General features: G+C 36.4%; 1 protein-coding gene across 1 annotated transcript in view; it reads right to left on the bottom strand.

Moving 5' to 3' along the window:
* Positions 1–16,454, bottom strand: part of gpr139 (G protein-coupled receptor 139) — a 40,863-nt gene extending 24,409 nt beyond the window's left edge. The window contains exon 1 of the mRNA NM_001321998.1: positions 16,343–16,454. Within this exon, the coding sequence (NP_001308927.1) occupies positions 16,343–16,454 (112 nt within the window). The remainder of the gene's footprint in view (positions 1–16,342) is intronic.
* Between the last annotated feature and the right edge of the window lie 2,287 nt (positions 16,455–18,741).

Below are 18,741 nucleotides of genomic sequence, written 5' to 3' on the forward strand. Positions count from 1 at the left end.
TATCCAGAAACCTGTTATCCAGGAAGTTTTACTGTAAATTACAGGATGACTATCTTCCATAGAATCTATTTCAAGAAAAATATTCCATTTTAAAAAAAACAAAAACTTTTTTTTTTCTCTTTCCTCTATAATACTAGAACAATACTTGGCAGTAACTAATCTGCATACATTTACATTGGCAGCAAAAAGTTCTATTGAGTTTATTTAATTTTAAATGTTATGTAGCAAGGTGATCCCCAGGTCCCAAGCATCCCGGATAATAGATCTCGCTTGTATTTTATTATATTCATGGTTATACAGCTATGCAGAAGTAAATCCTAAAAGACTGAAAAGCTTTCATTTTTGGCCTTTGGTGTTCCTGTGTGTATTGCTTTGCAAACACAATCTGTTATAGCAACCTGTTCCCTGATCAGCTTGTATGAACGACTACTAAATTAGCAGGTTTACAGCCTGCCTTGCAATGACATTATCAGAAGCAATAGTTGTGCACTACCCACAAATGAATTCCCAAATTCCCAGGAGACATGATGGCTCATGGTCAGATTACATTTCTTTCAGTTTTATTGTTGAGCCATATTTTAATCATTTCTATTCTTATCAGAGTTGATCAATAAGTTATAATCCCAACAGGGATGCAGTAGTGTCTCATGGGTATAAATTGAGTATGTTGTGATCAGAGCCGGGCTAAGCTGGCTTGGCGCCCTAGGCAACCCAGTCGGCCACCCGCCACTGTTCCATTGTGCGCTCCCCCCACCCCTCCTGCACATATGCAATAATGCTGTGGAAGGAGCGTGCACAGGAGCAGTGTTGACAAAGACCAGTGGGAAATGAGGGCCCAGACTAGGGGAAGGAAGAGGTGCCCCCCCATGGTTGTGCCCTAGGCATGTGCATTTTCTGCCAACCCCTAGGTCCAGCTCTGATTGGGTCACTTATTCACTGGATCAAATCGGTGGATATGCTCACTTATGGCTGCCTTTTAGCCAGCTCCTTACAATCTTCTATGTGTACAGCAACCACTTATATCTGTCCATTATGTGCATGTTGTATTTACGTGTAACGCTTTTAACTTTTAAATAAATGCAAGATTTTTTATTCATTGCAAGACATTAATTACATCTAAAGTCTATTGAAAGTGCTGTGAAAATCCCCTTGGGAAATCGGAATCATCATGCATATTAGTGTTCATTAACAGTACATTATTTATACCTCTTATAATTATGTGCTATGTATTTGTGCTGGGGAGATTTTGTATTATGGGTAAGAAGGATACTATTTTGTTATTAATTTTTAACAAAATACACATATGTGCAGGCCCAGACTGACAATCTATGGATTCTGGCAAATGGCAGAGGGACTGCTGTAAGATGCCATAGACAGTCACTAGGGGTTGGTGGGGGGCTGTTTGGGCCTCTGTGTATTTGTGCCTGGGCCTATTTTAAGTCCCAGTCTTGATCTTTATATGCGCCCTTTGCTGAAATAGGGCTAAGGTGGAACAAGACATTGGATGCTACCAGTGCAGGACTATAAAATGAGCAACCCCAGTAAACATCCACCACCCCTAGCTACTCTAGGACAAGCCTTTTACATACAAATTAGGAATCAGTTCAGGATTCAGCCAAGATTCGGCCTTTTCAGCAGGATATGGATGAATTGGAATATGCTAGTTAGAATTCAGATATGGTGAATGTTGGTGAATTAGAAGGATTCGGAGTTTGTCTGAATCTCAAAATAGTAGATTTGGGAAAAAAACACCACAACAGGACTTGTAATTCAACCACTTGGTAATTAAATATGAAGGGTTAATTCCCACTTGCTTTAAGTGCTCTTGTGCCTCTTCTTTTCCTGCCATATGATTATATGATTAGGGGGTGCCATTAATCCACACTGTGCATCAGGCTAATGTTGCTGGTAGAGAGTGCTGATGATTCGCCACTATTTGTATATAGCTATTTCAAATACAAACACATTCTCACATTCAACAAACATTCTCTACAGACAGAGAGAACAGTTATTATCAGCTCAGAGTAAGCACTTGTACTATTACACAGACAGCAGCAAAATTATGTTTTTTAGGGTGTTGCATCCATCTATGTTCTATGAAATAAATCTAACATGGCATTACTTTGGAGCTGCTGTTACATCTTCAAATTATATGATCACAAAGAGCCATATTATAACAGGCTACACCAACAAACAGCAGCTCTCTATATACGGTACACACAGACATAATGTTACATTCTGAACAGCTCATTAGCCTGCCTGGCACTGCCACTGGGCTCCTGTCAGCAGTTTCTTCCATTTCTCGAAAGCACATCTTGCCTGACTAACCACTTGTCTACTCGGAGGTTTTACAAGGGCAGTCTATTCATTACACTGTTTATTTCCTGCTTGGCACCTATCACCACTGTGTCTCATTACTGAAAACAGTATTTTAATTTAAAATGAGTTTTATTGGGGGTCCTTTTTCTGAGTTCATCTAATGAGCAGGAATAGACATGTACACCTATGGGGTTTGGCTATGAAAGCTAAAATGTATGCAAACATACTCAATACAAAGTATTCTCCCCAGAAAGTGAAGAGAGAGAAGAGTGAGACTGTAATCGTTGCTGAGTCTCAGTCACATTCAGTGCAAAGATAACCAGGCATATGTATAACACTGGCACCCAACAGGGTATAATACATGGAAATGGCATTCTGTATCTCAGTTTTTAACTATTACATCCTAAAAGCACAATTTCCTGGTTCTATAATGTACTGTAATAGGACCTTTATGTAGCTCCCTCACCTTCAGTTTGTATTCACCTCCTAATGATTTACCTTCTTCTCTGTTGTTGCATTGTAATACTGTATTCCCATCCTTGTACAGTATTTTTAGTATTTTTCTATCCAGCCCTCTAACCTACCCATCACTTCCTGATCTCTCTGTGCCCTACACCTCTCCTTGTAATTCTGTAGCTGTATCGGTGCAGCCATTACGTATCCCTGGTAACCATGTATTGACATAATCTGATCATGATCTCATGTGTTTGTGAACAGTTTACCCTTTAAAATCAAGAAGTTGTACAATAAAATGAACGCAATGCAAGTTAATAGGGGGATTAAAAATGTGGAAACTTTTGGGAATAATCTATTCAGAGTGGAAAAGAGTTTGGTAAATCTAATATTATCAGTACTATTTAACCAAGCATTAAACATTTTTAAATCTCTAAAAATACAACGACTTGAGTTGTCATCTTTCCCTAAATGGCACTTATGTATCTAAGGGGGTAATTTATCAATGTTGGAATCGTTTTTTCCACAATTCAAATTTTTTTCACAATTCAAATTTTCTCTTGTGGTAAAACTACTAATATCTGAATTATGGTTCAAAAAATCGTTGCCCATACACAGGCAGATAAGTTGCTGTATTGGTCTGAAGGATCAGAGTCAGCAGATTCAATCTGCCCGTGTATGGCCACCTTTTACAGGCATGGGATCCCTTATCCGGAAACCCATTACCCAGAAAGTTCTGAATTATGGAAAGGTCATCGCCCATAGACTCTATTATAAGCAAATAATTCTAATTTTTATAAATGATTTCCTTTTTCTCTGTAATATTAAAGCAGTACCTTGTACTTTATTCCAACTAAGTTATAATTAATCCTTTCCTTGGGGGCAAAACAATCCAGATTATGGAAATTAAGGAAAGTTCCCTTATCCAGAAAACCCCAGGTCCCGAGCATTCTGGATAACAGGTCCCATACCTGTATTCCAAATTTGTGGCCTATTAAAGGGGTGATTCAACTTTAACTTAGTTTAACTAAGTTAACTTTTAGTATGTTGTAGAATGGCCAGATATAAGCAACTTTTCAATTGGTCTTCATTGTTTATTTTTTAACGGTTTTGAATTACTTCTTTTCTAACTCTTTGCAGCTTTTAAATGGGGGTCACTGACCCCCATTGCTATTCAGGCCCTCTCCTATTAATATACCAGGCTTTCATTCAAACCACTACCTGGTTGCTAAGGTAATTTGGACACTAGCAACCAGATAGCTGCTGAAACAAATTGAAGTGCTGATGAACAAAAATGTAAATCATTAAAAAACTGCAAATACTAAAAAATGAAGACCAATTGCAAATTGGCTAAGAAAATTACTCCCTACATTACACTAAACGTTAAATTAAAGGTGAACAACCCCTTTAAATTTGTGGCAAAACCATTTGCTGATTTGTACATCTATATGAGTTCACAGCAGCACTTAGCAGATGAGACCAGGGCCACCTTTGCTTATGATAACAAGTGCTAGACATATTTCTTAAACAGATTTAAAAGCAATTACATTATTCTAATTCATATGGAAAAAGACTTACTTATATAATATCTTTTACATGTGCGCTGTAATGTCATTTTTTCTGGGCTTTGAAAAAGATCAGCTAAGGCACTTAAGTATATTACATCTGCCACAAAGGAGTGGAATTCTGTACATGGCTATTCTATTGTTAATACACAACCTACCCATAGCAACAGTTAGATTTGCTAAAGCTACATAAAGAGGAAATAAATAATGGGTAGTGATGGGCGAAAGTTTTCTGTAGGCATGGATTTGCGGCGCATTTTCACGTTTCGCCATTGGTGAATTTTTTCATAAAAGTTTCGGCCCGCAACAGAAGGTTCTCGCACACGTTGAAAAAATATTGTCGCAGTTGGCAATAAAAATTTTGCACGCGTCATTTTGTTAATCCATGCCTTAAAAAATGACGTACACAACATTGTTTGGACGAGGGCAAAATTTTTTTGACGTGCGTCATTTTCGGAGTCTTGCAAATTTTCTGCCGTTTCGCAAGAATTTTTCGGCTAAACGAAACAGGACAGATTCGCTCATCACTAATAATGGAATATATTTCCTTGCCTAGGAAAAGTTATGTCTAAGTTTGTTGAATTTTTTGCGGAAATGCCAAGTTTTTGGTGGATAACGGGCCAGTTCATAGCTTGGAAAAGGAAATTACCCGAACAACAGGGCTGGAACTAGGGGTAGGCAGAAGAGGCAGCTGCCTAGGGCACAATGAGGCAGAAGCCTCTCCAGCCTACCCCTAGTTCTCCTCCTTTGTCAATGCCCCTGCCGCTTGTCATTAGTGGTGGGGACAATACCCCATCGCATCCTCCCTGGAACTGCACATGGTGGCCGACTGGGTTGCCTAGGGCGCCCAGTTGGCTTGGCCCGCCCCTGCCTAATAAACACTTTAATAACTTTTTCAGGAAACCTAAAATGTGCTGGGCTTCCAGTTATGGCACAAAAACATGCAACTGAACTAATAAAGGGCCTTAGTTTCAGGACAACCTTTTGTTGAAGACTGTCGCCTCCCTTTGTAGGATAAATAGGTTTTACTTTACTCCAGGAAGAATTTTGCCCCTTAATGAGCCACTGTTTTGAATTTTTACTCCATAATATCCTGGAATAATTGGGTAAAACCTCTTATTCAGTCTGGTTGAGCTTGATATGTATTGTAATTGCTATTTTGCAGTTTATAGCTTATACAAATGTTGGAGATGATATAAATATCTTGGTGAAAGGCTAAAAAATTGCTAAAAATCCTGTCCTTGGCCCAAAAGTCCTTTACGGAAGTCCAAAAATGGTCACTGTGGCTGCATGAAAAAATAAGATCATTTTGTAGTTTTTACATACAGTGGTGTGAAAAACTATTTGCCCCCTTCCTGATTTCTTATTCTTTTGCATGGTTGTCACACTTAAATGTTTCTGCTCATCAAAAACCGTTAACTGTTAGTCAAAGATAACATAATTGAACACAAAATGCAGTTTTTAAATGAAGGTTTACGTTATTAAGGGAGAAAAAAAACTCCAAATCTACATGGCCCTGTGTGAAAAAGTGATTGCCCCCCTTGTTAAAAAATAACTTAACTGTGGTTTATCAATTTCAATTTTCAATTTCAATATCAATTTCTGTAGTCACCCCCAGGCCTGATTACTGCCACACCTGTTTCAATCAAGAAATCACTTAAATAGGAGCTACCTGACACAGAGAAGTAGACCAAAAGCACCTCAAAAGCTAGACATCATGCCAAGATCCAAAGAAATTCAGGAACAAATGAGAACAAAAGTAATTGAGATCTATCAGTCTGGTAAAGGTCATAAAGCCATTTCTAAAGCTTTGGGACTCCAGCGAACCACAGTGAGAGCCATTATCCACAAATGGCAAAAACATGGAACAGTGGTGAACCTTCCCAGGACTGGCCGGCCGACCAAAATTACCCCAAGAGCGCAGAGACAACTCATCCGAGAGGCCACAAAAGACCCCAGGACAACATCTAAAGAACTGCAGGCCTCACTTGCCTCAATTAAGGTCAGTGTTCACGACTCCACCATAACAAAGAGACTGGGCAAAAACGGCCTGCATGGCAGATTTCCAAGGCGCAAACCACTTTTAAGCAAAAAGAACATTATGGCTCGTCTCAATTTTGCTAAAACACATCTCAATGATTGCCAAGACTTTTGGGAAAATACCTTGTGGCCCGACGAGACAAAAGTTGAATTTTTTGGAAGGTGCGTGTCCCGTTACATCTGGCGTAAAAGTAACACAGCATTTCAGAAAAAGAACATCATACCAACAGTAAAATATGATGGTGGTAGTGTGATGGTCTGGGGTTGTTTTGCTGCTTCAGGACCTGGAAGGCTTGCTGTGATAGATGGAACCATGAATTCTACTGTCTACCAAAAATCCTGAAGGAGAATGTCCGGCCATCTGTTCGTCAACTCAAGCTGAAGCGATCTTGGGTGCTGCAGCAGGACAATGACCCAAAACACACCAGCAAATCCACCTCTGAATGGCTGAAGAAAAACAAAATGAAGACTTTGGAGTGGCCTAGTCAAAGTCCTGACCTGAATCCTATTGAGATGTTGTGGCATGACCTTAAAAAGGCGGTTCATGCTAGAAAACCCTCAAATAAAGCTGAATTACATCAATTCTGCAAAGATGAGTGGGCCAAAATTCCTCCAGAGCGCTGTAAAAGACTTGTTGCAAGTTATCGCAAACGCTTGATTGCAGTTATTGCTGCTAAGGGTGGCCCAACCAGTTATTAGGTTCAGGGGGCAATTACTTTTTCACACAGGGCCATGTAGGTTTAGATTTTTTTTCTCCCTAAATAATAAAAACCCTCATTTAAAAACTGCATTTTGTGTTTACTTGTGTTATCTTTGACTAATAGTTAAATGTGTTTGATGATCAGAAACATTTTGTGTGACAAACATGCAAAAGAATAAGAAATCAGGAAGGGGGCAAATAGTTTTTCACACCACTGTATCTTCTAATAAGAAATAAGAATTAAGAAATGTTCTAATTATCTTATCACTTTCATTATCATTTGAGTCTAAAAAGTCTACAAACACCCAAAGAAATTAAAAAAACTCAATTTGAAACATTCTGGGCCTGACCCTGATACGAACAAGAGTCAAAGCTAAGGAGAAAGAACTGTTTTAGTGAGAGTTACATTTATCCCTAGTCCTGAGTAGTATTTACATTTAGTCCTGAGTAGTATTTACATTTAGTCCTGAGTAGTATTTACATTTAGTCCTAAGTAGTATTTACATTTAGTTCTGAGTAGTATTTACATTTAGTCCTGAGTAGTATTTACATTTAGTCTTGAGTAGTATTTACATTTAGTCTTGAGTAGTATTTACATTTAGTCCTGAGTAGTATTTACATTTAGTCCTAAGTAGTATTAACATTTAGTCTTGAGTAGTATTTACATTTAGTCTTGAGTAGTATTTACATTTAGTCCTGAGTAATATTAACATTTAGTCTTGAGTAGTATTTACATTTAGTCTTGAGTAGTATTTACATTTAGTCCTGAGTAGTATTTACATTTAGTCCTAAGTAGTATTAACATTTAGTCCTGAGTAGTATTTACATTTAGTCCTGAGTAGTATTTACATTTATTCCTAAGTAGTATTTACATTTAGTTCTGAGTAGTATTTACATTTAGTCCTAAGTAGTATTTACATTTAATTCTGAGTAGTATTTACATTTAGTCCTGAGTAGTATTTACATTTAGTCCTGAGTAGTATTTACATTTAGTCCTAAGTAGTACAGGTATCGGACCCCTTATCCGGAAACCCATTATCCAGAAAGCTCCGAATTACGGAAAGCCTGTCTCCCATAGACTCCATTATAATCCAATAATTCAGAATTGTAAAACTGATTTCCTTTTTCTATGTAGAAATAAAACAGTACCTTGGAATTGATCCCAACTAAGACATAAATAATCCTTATTGGATGCAAAACAATCCTATTGGGTTTAATTAATGTTTTATTGATTTTTTAGTAGACTTAAGGTGTTGAGATCCAAATTACGGAAAGACCCCTTATCCGGAATACCCTTGGTCCCGAGCATTCTGGATAATGGGTCCTATACCTGTATTTACATTTAGTTCTGAGTAGTATTTACATTTAGTCCTAAGTAGTATTTACATTTAATTCTGAGTAGTATTTACATTTAGTCCTGAGTAGTATTTACATTTAGTCCTGAGTAGTATTTACATTTAGTCCTAAGTAGTATTTACATTTAGTTCTGAGTAGTATTTACATTTAGTCCTGAGTAGTATTTACATTTAGTTCTGAGTAGTATTTACATTTAGTCCTAAGTAGTATTTACATTTAGTCCTAAGTAGTATTTACATTTAGTTCTGAGTAGTATTTACATTTAGTCCTGAGTAGTATTTACATTTAGTCCTGAGTAGTATTTACATTTAGTCTTGAGTAGTATTTACATTTAGTCCTGAGTAATATTCGTGATCAGAGACCATCACTGTAAGCACTGATGTGCTTTATATTAGTATTTATTAGTATTAGTACGTACAGTTCATAGAAAGGGAAGCCTATTTTTATAGAGAGTACTTGAATCCACAAGTGGTACAATCTGATCCAAAGATTAGACACTGAGTGGATCTCATGGGTAGTGCATTCCCAGGCAATCCCATAATAGCAGACTACAAATATATCAGATATAGCAATCATGGATGCATTTAGTCATAATGGATAAATTACTGTAACATATTGTTTTTTTATTGGGTTACTCTCACTTGGGATTAGAGAGAATTCATAAACAGCAGATATTTGAGGCAAGATAATAGGCTATGATGTCAAAATCCCTATGAAATATTGAACAATTTCATTATTGTTTGATGAAGAGAAAAATGTACTGCTAAAAGGTACACAGAAGTTGTATTCTTTGCTAGTAATATATTACACAGACAAGAGCAATTGAAGCGGTCATGTTCATCTATTATGTTTGCATGCCCTGAAAGGCAGGGTAACTGCACTGCAGATGTTGTCATAGTTCAACCCTCTTACAGGTTTTAATTTATTTAATTAACTACACAATTTGAGCACAAGATACAATGAATACAGCATGCATACAATAATCTACAATATTGTGCTTTAATATGTAGTTAATAGGTACATATAAATCGTGCCATGCAAACCTACACAATGATTTTCCATTTTTTCACCCTATGTGACATGTGACTAGATCCACATGTGAGCTGTATATTGGGAAACTAAGGGAAACCTTTATTTGTAATCAGCACAGTGTAAGCTCTGGGACTTACCCCCCTTTGGGGGCCTGGACAGGAGCAGGCAGGTGCCCAGCCTAAAGCATTAGTTCTGGGCATTTTTGGGGGGAATACATATTTATTTTCCTAAAATACACCTGAAAGCCAAGCCTTAAGAGAAAAAACATCTACTTGTTGTGCTATATATAATATATATATACCAATTTTTTCCTGTAACTGGCACCTTTTCATAAGCAAGGGGGTCCAGACAACAATTGAGCCTCCAAGAGGCAAATTTAGCATTTATCTTATTTTTGATTTTTTCTATATATTTCATTTTCATTTTATTTGATGTCAATCTGTAATACCACAGGTGTATATGCTTTATATATACGTTATGCTGAACACATGAGAATCAAATGAAATATGTCTGCCTAATACTTCACAGAAGCTCAGATTTCTGTTGTACCTTGACAATAAATTATGGTAAAAAATGCAGAGCACAGGAATAGACTTTCAAAGCTTCATTTTCATTACACAAGAACCTGGAACTCCTGCTGTAAGAGAGTTATAGATTCTGTTACTTGGCTACAGCACCCATGTCTGTTATGGATTAATGCATAAGTGAGCAGCAAAAGCATAATGTCTGCATTTTTTTTCCATTAAAACCAGTATTTGTTTGCATTTAATAAGTAACCAATACTCTGAATATCATCTTCACACTAAACAATATAGACATTTCAACGGTGAACACTGACAGTCTATATTGCCTTGGAACCCTTATAACTGTTTCACTATTCCCAAACAGTATCAATGTTCCTATTTGCTCAAGCTTACTTCATTAGCTCATTGCTAATGAGTATTTCAAATTGAAACAATTTCTAAAAAAGCTATTGAGATTCTGTTTTATCCTTGGTGTATTTTATCCTCAGTAAAGTATTATTAACATTATGGAAAGAATAAAGTGGGTATAAACCCAATATACATGTGTTATGCAAGTCAATACTGTACTGCACATGAAATATGTGGGGATGCACCATATCCAAGATTTGCCTCATATAAGCACTCTTTACAGGATTCAGATTTGGCCTAAATCCTAACCCCCATATGTAATAAAAGGCACTACGTTTGCCCAGGAGCAGTAACCCATAGCAACCAATAAGATGTTTGCTATTAAACAGGTGACTGGTAAATGCTACCTGCTGATTGGCTTTAGATTTTGTATCTGTATTAGGACCAATGTTTCGTTGAGGATTCTGTATTCAGCAGAATATAATAATGACTTCATTACATCCCTAGAAATATGGCAGTGGATCATTATATAATTTGGTAACATGAACATCATGGATTTCTTGTGTAGCTACAGTAAAAAAATCTCATGATAAAATGTAAAAATGAAATTGTTCTATTTGAATCTACTGTACAGGTATAGGACCTGCAAACCCGTTATCCAGAAAGCTCTGAATTACGGATAGGCCATCTCCCATAGACTTCATTATAAGCAAATAATTTTAAAAATGATTTCCTTTTTCTCTGTAGTAATAAAACAGTACCTTGTACTTGATCCCAGCTAAGATATAATTAATCCTTATTGGAGGTAAAACAAGACTATTGGGTTTATTTAATATTTATATGATTTTTTAGTAGACTTAATTCTGGATAACAGGTTCCATACCTCTACTATTAATTATATTTCTTTAATTGAACATATGGTAATGGCAATATTATGTTATAATGTTATAAACGTAGTATTGCCAATTCATTATATACCCCAAATCTTATATTTATGTACACCATAATTTGACCAAATTCAGCTGTTATCAAATGACACTTATACTGTATAACATGTAGCATTATCTGTCAGTTGAAAGCCGTCCGTGTCCTTGGAAGCATAGTACATAGCTAGTTCTGGCCTCAGTGACTTTATGAGCATTAAGAGGCAGGTAGGTTTATCCTCAAAATGATTAAAGTCTTTATAGAAACATATATTTTAGAAAATGACTGCCAACTGCAGGACGTAAGGGCCTTCACAGACCAGCTTTTAAATACATACCTGTCATGACCTCAAATGCAGTCGGGCAAGAATATATTTAATATTTAACACTTTACATGCTAACGTTTGTAGAATCCATGGCACTAGCACTCACGTTACAGAATACCACTGCTAAATATTCTACATTTCCAGGTTACAGGTTATTTGCTGCAGAATTGCATGTTGCCTGGCATTTCAATTCCGACTTCAGATAATCATTAAGTTAGTTTTAAAGTGTCAAACTGAAGTCTGTGAAAGTCCCTGTGATATAAAGTTGTATGTTTATTCAGTCCTGTACTTGATAATGATGATTAGAAGCTGTTTTGTGAACCATTATTTAGCTCTAAAACTCCCAAGTTCCACAATCAAAGATCTTGACTGGCCTTTAAAGAGCCCTGATCTAAAGCCAATTTTAAACTCAATTCAAACCCAACTTGAAACCCAGCCTGGTTCAAAACCTGAATTAAAACCAACTTGAAACCTGTCTAAACTCAACTGATACAAATTTCAAGCTTGATTCAAACCCAACATGAAACCCTACCTGATTCAAAACCAGAATTAAAACCAACTTCAAACCTCTCCAAACTCAACTGATACAAACCTGAAGAAGGCATAGGCACTTCCAATCTCTTATAAGGCAATGGAACCAAATGTTCCATTTTCTATTGGAAAGACTTTGAAGAAGAGTAAAGGTTAAAGGCAGAGAGCCAACCTCATATTAACACCTTTGGTTTTGGAATGAGATGTTGGATAGAAAGGGGTCCACTTACTTTTGGCAAGATAGTGTACTTACAGATGTAGCAAGCTTTATTAATGCACAAAGAAGCAAAAGCTATTTATTTCAACAGAGAAATGAATGCGACCATGCATGCCAGAGGCTTTAACATGGTACAATCCATCTCATAGGAAATGTATTATTATTATTATTCAGTGGAAAAAGCTCAGTGCATTCATAGAAAGCTATTGTGAATGAAAGCCTGATCAGTTGATCAAAACAGGATCATGAATTTCAAGGTTTCATACAGTCATTTGTTGCGGTAGTCATTTTGTTGAAAGAAGGGCGAGTTCTAATTTAACTTCACCAAACCATTTTATACAGCGAGATTACATCCTTTGCCAAAACCCACAAGTAGTTATATTACTGATGATACAGGGTCTGGTTGTACTTACAAAGGGGATATTGCTATTTTCTACTATTGAGGCATATCACTAATGATGACTAATATGAAACAGCTGCTCGGTTTGGTTCTCTCTTTACAAATCATTTGACCTCCAATAATGAGATTTAGAACTTCTGATATCCATCCATAATTGAGTCAGTATGAAAATGCCTCCTAAATTATTTTTTGAAGAAAAAAATGTTCTTAGCAGATATAGAAACATGGAATTTGGAAAATAGCAACCAGTTTGCTAATCTAGTCTTAATTCTGCCATTGCTTCAAGAATTTTACCCAATGCATCCAATTAATTTCTGCACTGCTGGTTCTTATTCTTGAATCTATGCAGCAGAGGTTAGTTGATTACCAGACTTATGAAGACGTTTGCAAGGCATTGTGGGAACTGGTGTCTGCTACATTGTTTCAAATGTCAAAACCAGCAGTGAAAAATGCAACAAATACTGCTTTTAGTTGCATTTATATTTACAAATAACTCTAAAACCAATGACTTTGTATTGGAAGGTTGCTTAGAGTTAAATTATCTTTTATTATGTAAAATATTGGGCTAAAGTTCCACTTTTAGGTTTTTCAAATATGTTTTGTTATTTAGGCCATGGTCTACTCCTCACATAAGAGAGATATCAAATAACCAATCACGCTTTACCTAAAAAATGTATAAATGTATTCTAAATATTTACATTTTGGTACCTTATGAAGCATGACCCATGGGTATTTGCATCTCAAGTTACATTGCGCAAACACACATAACCCACAATAAATATATCTTTATTAAAAAACATCATTTTGATAAATGTAATCCAATATTTAGTCCATGAACTAAAGGTCAAGCTATGAAGTAGGTTTTTGATATAAATACTAACTTGTGTTGTCAAGCAGAAACCAATAACCTTTAGATATCTCTACATGGTAGGCTATGTAGAGACTTGCCATATAGGATAAATATGCAACCTTCAGGTAGAATAAATGAAGCAATCTGTGAACCCAACAAACTATTACTATGAAGGCTCTAAAGCGCAGGAGCTAATGCCACCTTGAGGGTGTTGACAAATCCCGTGTTCCCTATTCGGCAATGTACATTGGTGCCAAGCACATGCATGGAGTGGCTGTAAATGCAAGTACATCTTAATAAAAGGCATTTTTCATGCAACAATTGTGGATAAATTTGACCTGAATTGCGGTGTGTGGCCATAAATTATACTTGTAATCTTTGAATATGTTACTGAAGCACAAGGCAGCTCTTTAAGGATAACTAAAGCTTAACAACAAAGCTTGCTACTTCTGTCCCAGCTCAAAGTGTCTACAACCCTTTAGCAGGGAAGACCTGTGCCTTTAGTAGGGAAGATCATAGATGCCCCCAGTAGCTCCCCATCTTCTTTACTGCTGATTCCCTGAACATGCTCTGTGCTGCTGTCAGTTATTGACTTTAGGAACACACTCACAATATACTGTATGTATAGAATATAAATGTCACCATACAAGGGTAATTAATACATGATTCACATTCAATTTATACAGCATCTCAAAAACAAGTACTTTCTGCATCATAATACAATAATTAACCCTGTAGCATCAAATGAATCATATTGTCTGACTGATGATTTCCAACAACCCCTAAGCTCAGCTTCCCAAAGCAAACTGAGCATGTGCAATGTCACTGACACTCAAAAGAGAACCCAACAAGATCATAAGATGGGCAGCTGCTGCGGACAACTTTGAAGGACTGGGTCATTGTTGTTATAGGGCTGCACTCTGTGTTCAGTATATACAGTAAACAGCAGCATTTCTAGCTATTTTCATTTTTAGCCTTTACTTATCCTTTTATCCTTTTAAGACATGTTCATATTCCTTGGTAGACATTTTAATATTACACTTTTGCAAATATGCAACTAGAAAGCAGATAATTAGAGTATTGCTGACATTTGCTCTGCCTAGATGGTATGGCAAGTGTGGCCCAAGCAACCAGTTTAAAGCCCAAAGTGAAAAGATATATAACAAAAAGTTAAGTGAAAAAGTCACAACAAATAAAACTAGAGACCAAATGCAAATTGTCTGAGAATAACATTGTCTACAAATCTGCATCACACTAAAGCTTACATTTACAGTTGAACCTTGCAAGGTTTAGGTGAGATACAACATAACTGTAGACCATACATTTACTAAAGTTTTACTACACAATGCTTTGCTGAGAGCAAATGAGCATGAAAACATAAAATTCTCATACATAACATAACCCAAAGTACAGCATTCCATTTGAATGAATAGCAGCACATTTTATGTGTTCATATGTACAAATATATAGAATAATGTACCCCCCATTGTAAAATATAAGGATATTAGCAGAGATTGACAAGACTTGTGATCATAAAAAGGCAACGGGTTTTTTAAAGGTCTTGGAACTCTGGGGAGACATCCTGATATTTTATAATGAGGGGTATTTTCTCTAATACACAAGATCAAATGTTTCCGGAAGTCATGGGACAAATGATACAACTAAGCTCCTATTATAACTAATGACATCACTTCGCACTGTTTATAAGGATATCATTTAAAGGATATTCTTAGCTTTTTGTAACATACTTATGTATAAATATATTCAATAGCCATTAGTTAGCAATACTGGCAGAAATCATGTAAATAGTCATATCACTGCAGGAAACTAATTAAATTGTCATCTCGTGAAGTTTTAACTTAGATCCATCAGATGAAAGATAAAGGCAATTAAGCTGTTCTGAGTGGCTGGGTAGTAAGCCTAGTGGGTTATGCCTCCAAGAAGCTTGGATGCCATTTGCAGCTATTGTGTTAGCTGTGTCTACCTGTGCCTCGGTCACCTAATATAGATTGTAAGCTCTATGCACAGAATTGCTGTGCCTGAACAATTCACTATAATGCATTGCATATAAGTATAATAATAATTCTATCTTTTGTAACACCACAATTCTCATGACAAGTGTTTCCTACAGGTGTCACCTAAAATGATCCAGGCTAAAATGTTGGTCTGATTTATTATCAGCCCCATACTCAGTAAACAGTTAATGGATCTAAACATTATTAGCATTTACGCTTACTCAGTATGGTGCTGGGATGCAGCCATGAAATGTATAATGATATACATTGTGCAGCTGCTAATGGGTTAAAAAGGAATTTCCCAGCACCCATCCCAGCACCCTTCCCAGCTCTTTCACTGCAGCATAGAATCGCATAGAAAACTTTTTCATTACAACTGTGCAGATATATTTAACTGGCATTTATCTGCAAGGATTTAAGAAGTTCAGAAAACAAAACACAGAAACTAGTAAATGTGTGCAAAGTAATGTGGAATTCTGTGTTGTTCATTGCACTGGAGACGGGCATTCATTTATTGTATGTAGATAGACCAAAAAAATCATCATCATTTATTAATATAGATCCAGAAAATTACAGTTAAAGGTATAATAAAGGGTCTTACATTGATCTATAACAAACAAGGGTTACAGAATAAGATGGGATAGAAAGAATACTATATGCTACACACTGTGTGGTGCTAGATATGAGTGTGATGCCATTCTGCCAAGGTGAAAGGCAAAGTCCTTGCCAAGACCTACACTCACCTGGCAGTCCTAGGCAAAGCAGGATACTGTAGTATATAACAGGTACATATCCCAAGCCACAGCCGTACTTGTGAGACAGAAGAGAAGTGTTGTAGATGTGATTGTGCTCCATTGAGTTGCTTGTTTCTTCTGTGCCGCTGGAATCTGTTTCTTCAAAGCCCAAGTGAAAGGAAAAGGCATATGCCAACCGCCCTCTAAAGAGAGATGTGCATCCAGCGAGCCAGCTTTGTCCTTCAGAGCATCCCTGCTGCATCCCAGAACTCCCTCCACCTGCTGCTCACTGCTATAATGATGAGAGAGAGCAGCGCTGCTGCCACCGCTTGCTGCATGCTTTACTCTGGGGAGAAAGGAGCTGAGCAGTCCTTAGCAGAACCAATTTATAACCTGAAATCTGGATGAGCGAGCAGTTTTTTTTTGTAATGCAATTGATCTGAGCACAGTGGCCAAAGGAGACGGTATATGTTCTCTTTAAAGCAGGAAGATGCTGTTCTCTTCACTACCTTGCAAAGAGAGGCTATAGTTGTGACTATGAATGATACATTTAGTCCCCTCCTCTGTATTTCAATTCATGCAACAAAAGCAAATAGTATCAGTTGTATTCATCAGCTTGTAACATATTCATATTACCTTCTAGACTGTAAATGCTATATTATATATGTCTGCCTGTACTTATATGTCACATATATTCTGTACATTTCTACAAAATGACCTTTATTTCATAACTGCAAATTGTATGTGTGTGTAGATGTCTATTTTTTACCCCCATAATTCCGCAGACTAGGCAGACATATAGGAACTATATTTCATTGCCATGTAGCGCCTATAAAGTGAGGGTGTCTGGAGATCTATTTGGAAGGAGCCTGTAACTAGGAAACAGAGTCAGTTTATAGAGATGAAATAAATATATTATACAAGGTAGTTACTGTGCAACGACTTCCAGCATTGCTGTGCATTATGGATGGACCTAAGCATGTTTTTTTTAATGAGATTTGTAAAAATGATTCTCAGTTAACATTTTCTAAACCAGCAATGTCTGCTTGCTTTCTTCAGCTTTTGATGAGCAACACTGTACTCACAACATCCCCAGCCAGCAATAATGATAAGATGTGAAGAACAGGAACACATGTACATTATAAAGGTTCTGAAGTTCCCAAGCTGCCTGCAGAATCTCATTTATTGCAAGCCATTAGGGTAGGAGGTACCGAGGATACAGTACTGCAACCATCATAGCAAGCACCCTGAAACACATACATTGTACTTTATGCCCTATAGCCAATCGGAACACATACAATGACTTATATTAGACTTCATACTTATATGTGTATTCTATCTGGCTTTAAATATTTTTCATTTGAAGGTGTCTTCAACTGTTTTTTCCATAATTAAAGAAAATATAATTCTAATCAACTTTACATTTCTATTATTTATATTTTAAAAACTGTATATTTTGGGATTTATGCTTGGAATTACATTTTTCTTTTATGGTTCAAAAATGTTTTGGGTGGTGTTACTTTTTCCATTACAAAATACAGGTATAGGATCCGTTATCCAGAAAGCTCTGAATTACAGAAAGGCCATCTACCACAGATTTTATTTTAAGTAAATAATTAAAAAAATATTTCCATTCTCTGTAATAACAAAACAGTATCTTGTACTTGATGGTAAATAAACTGCATGAATCCATATTGGTGGCAAAACAATCATATTGGGTTTATTTAATGTTTAAATGATATTCAGCAGACTTAAGGTATGATCCAAATGACTGAAAGACCCCTTATCTGGAAAAGCCCAGGTCCAAACCATTCTGGATAACAGATTTTATATCTGTATATTAAACACCCCACCAACTTTTCTGTGTGGTTTCGCCCAATTCTTTGCTTGAGGCTAGTAAAATATCGCTTCATATAATAACACACAATTTGATTAGCACTAGTTCAGCACAAGTGCAAGAAGAATGGAAATATAGGCTGATATCTCATTTTATTTTTGTAAAATGAAACCCCATTTTACTGTACTGCATTTTTCAACCAAAATTAGTAGGATTTAATGATCTTTTATTGTATGATATGAATTCAAAATGACTACGTATTGTAAAGACCATGTTCCAATAGTATGGGTCAAAGTCCTACATTTTAGGACCCTAAGGTTTTACCTTGTTTGGTGATGATTTTAATGTTTACAATGCAAGATCTCTGCAGCTGTTGACCTGATTATGGCAGTATATTAGCAGAGTTGTTGAAATGCTTAGCTTTAAAATAACCTTAAAGGAACAGTAATACCAAAAGATGAAAGTGTTTTAAAGTAATTAAAATATAATATAATTATACAAATAAGCTGCTCTATAGCCAAGGGGGCAGCCATTCAAGCTGGAAAAAAAGGACAAAAGGCACAGGTTACAT

The sequence above is a fragment of the Xenopus tropicalis genome, chromosome 9 (genome assembly GCF_000004195.4).
Source record: "Xenopus tropicalis strain Nigerian chromosome 9, UCB_Xtro_10.0, whole genome shotgun sequence".
Lineage (NCBI taxonomy): Eukaryota > Metazoa > Chordata > Amphibia > Anura > Pipidae > Xenopus > Xenopus tropicalis.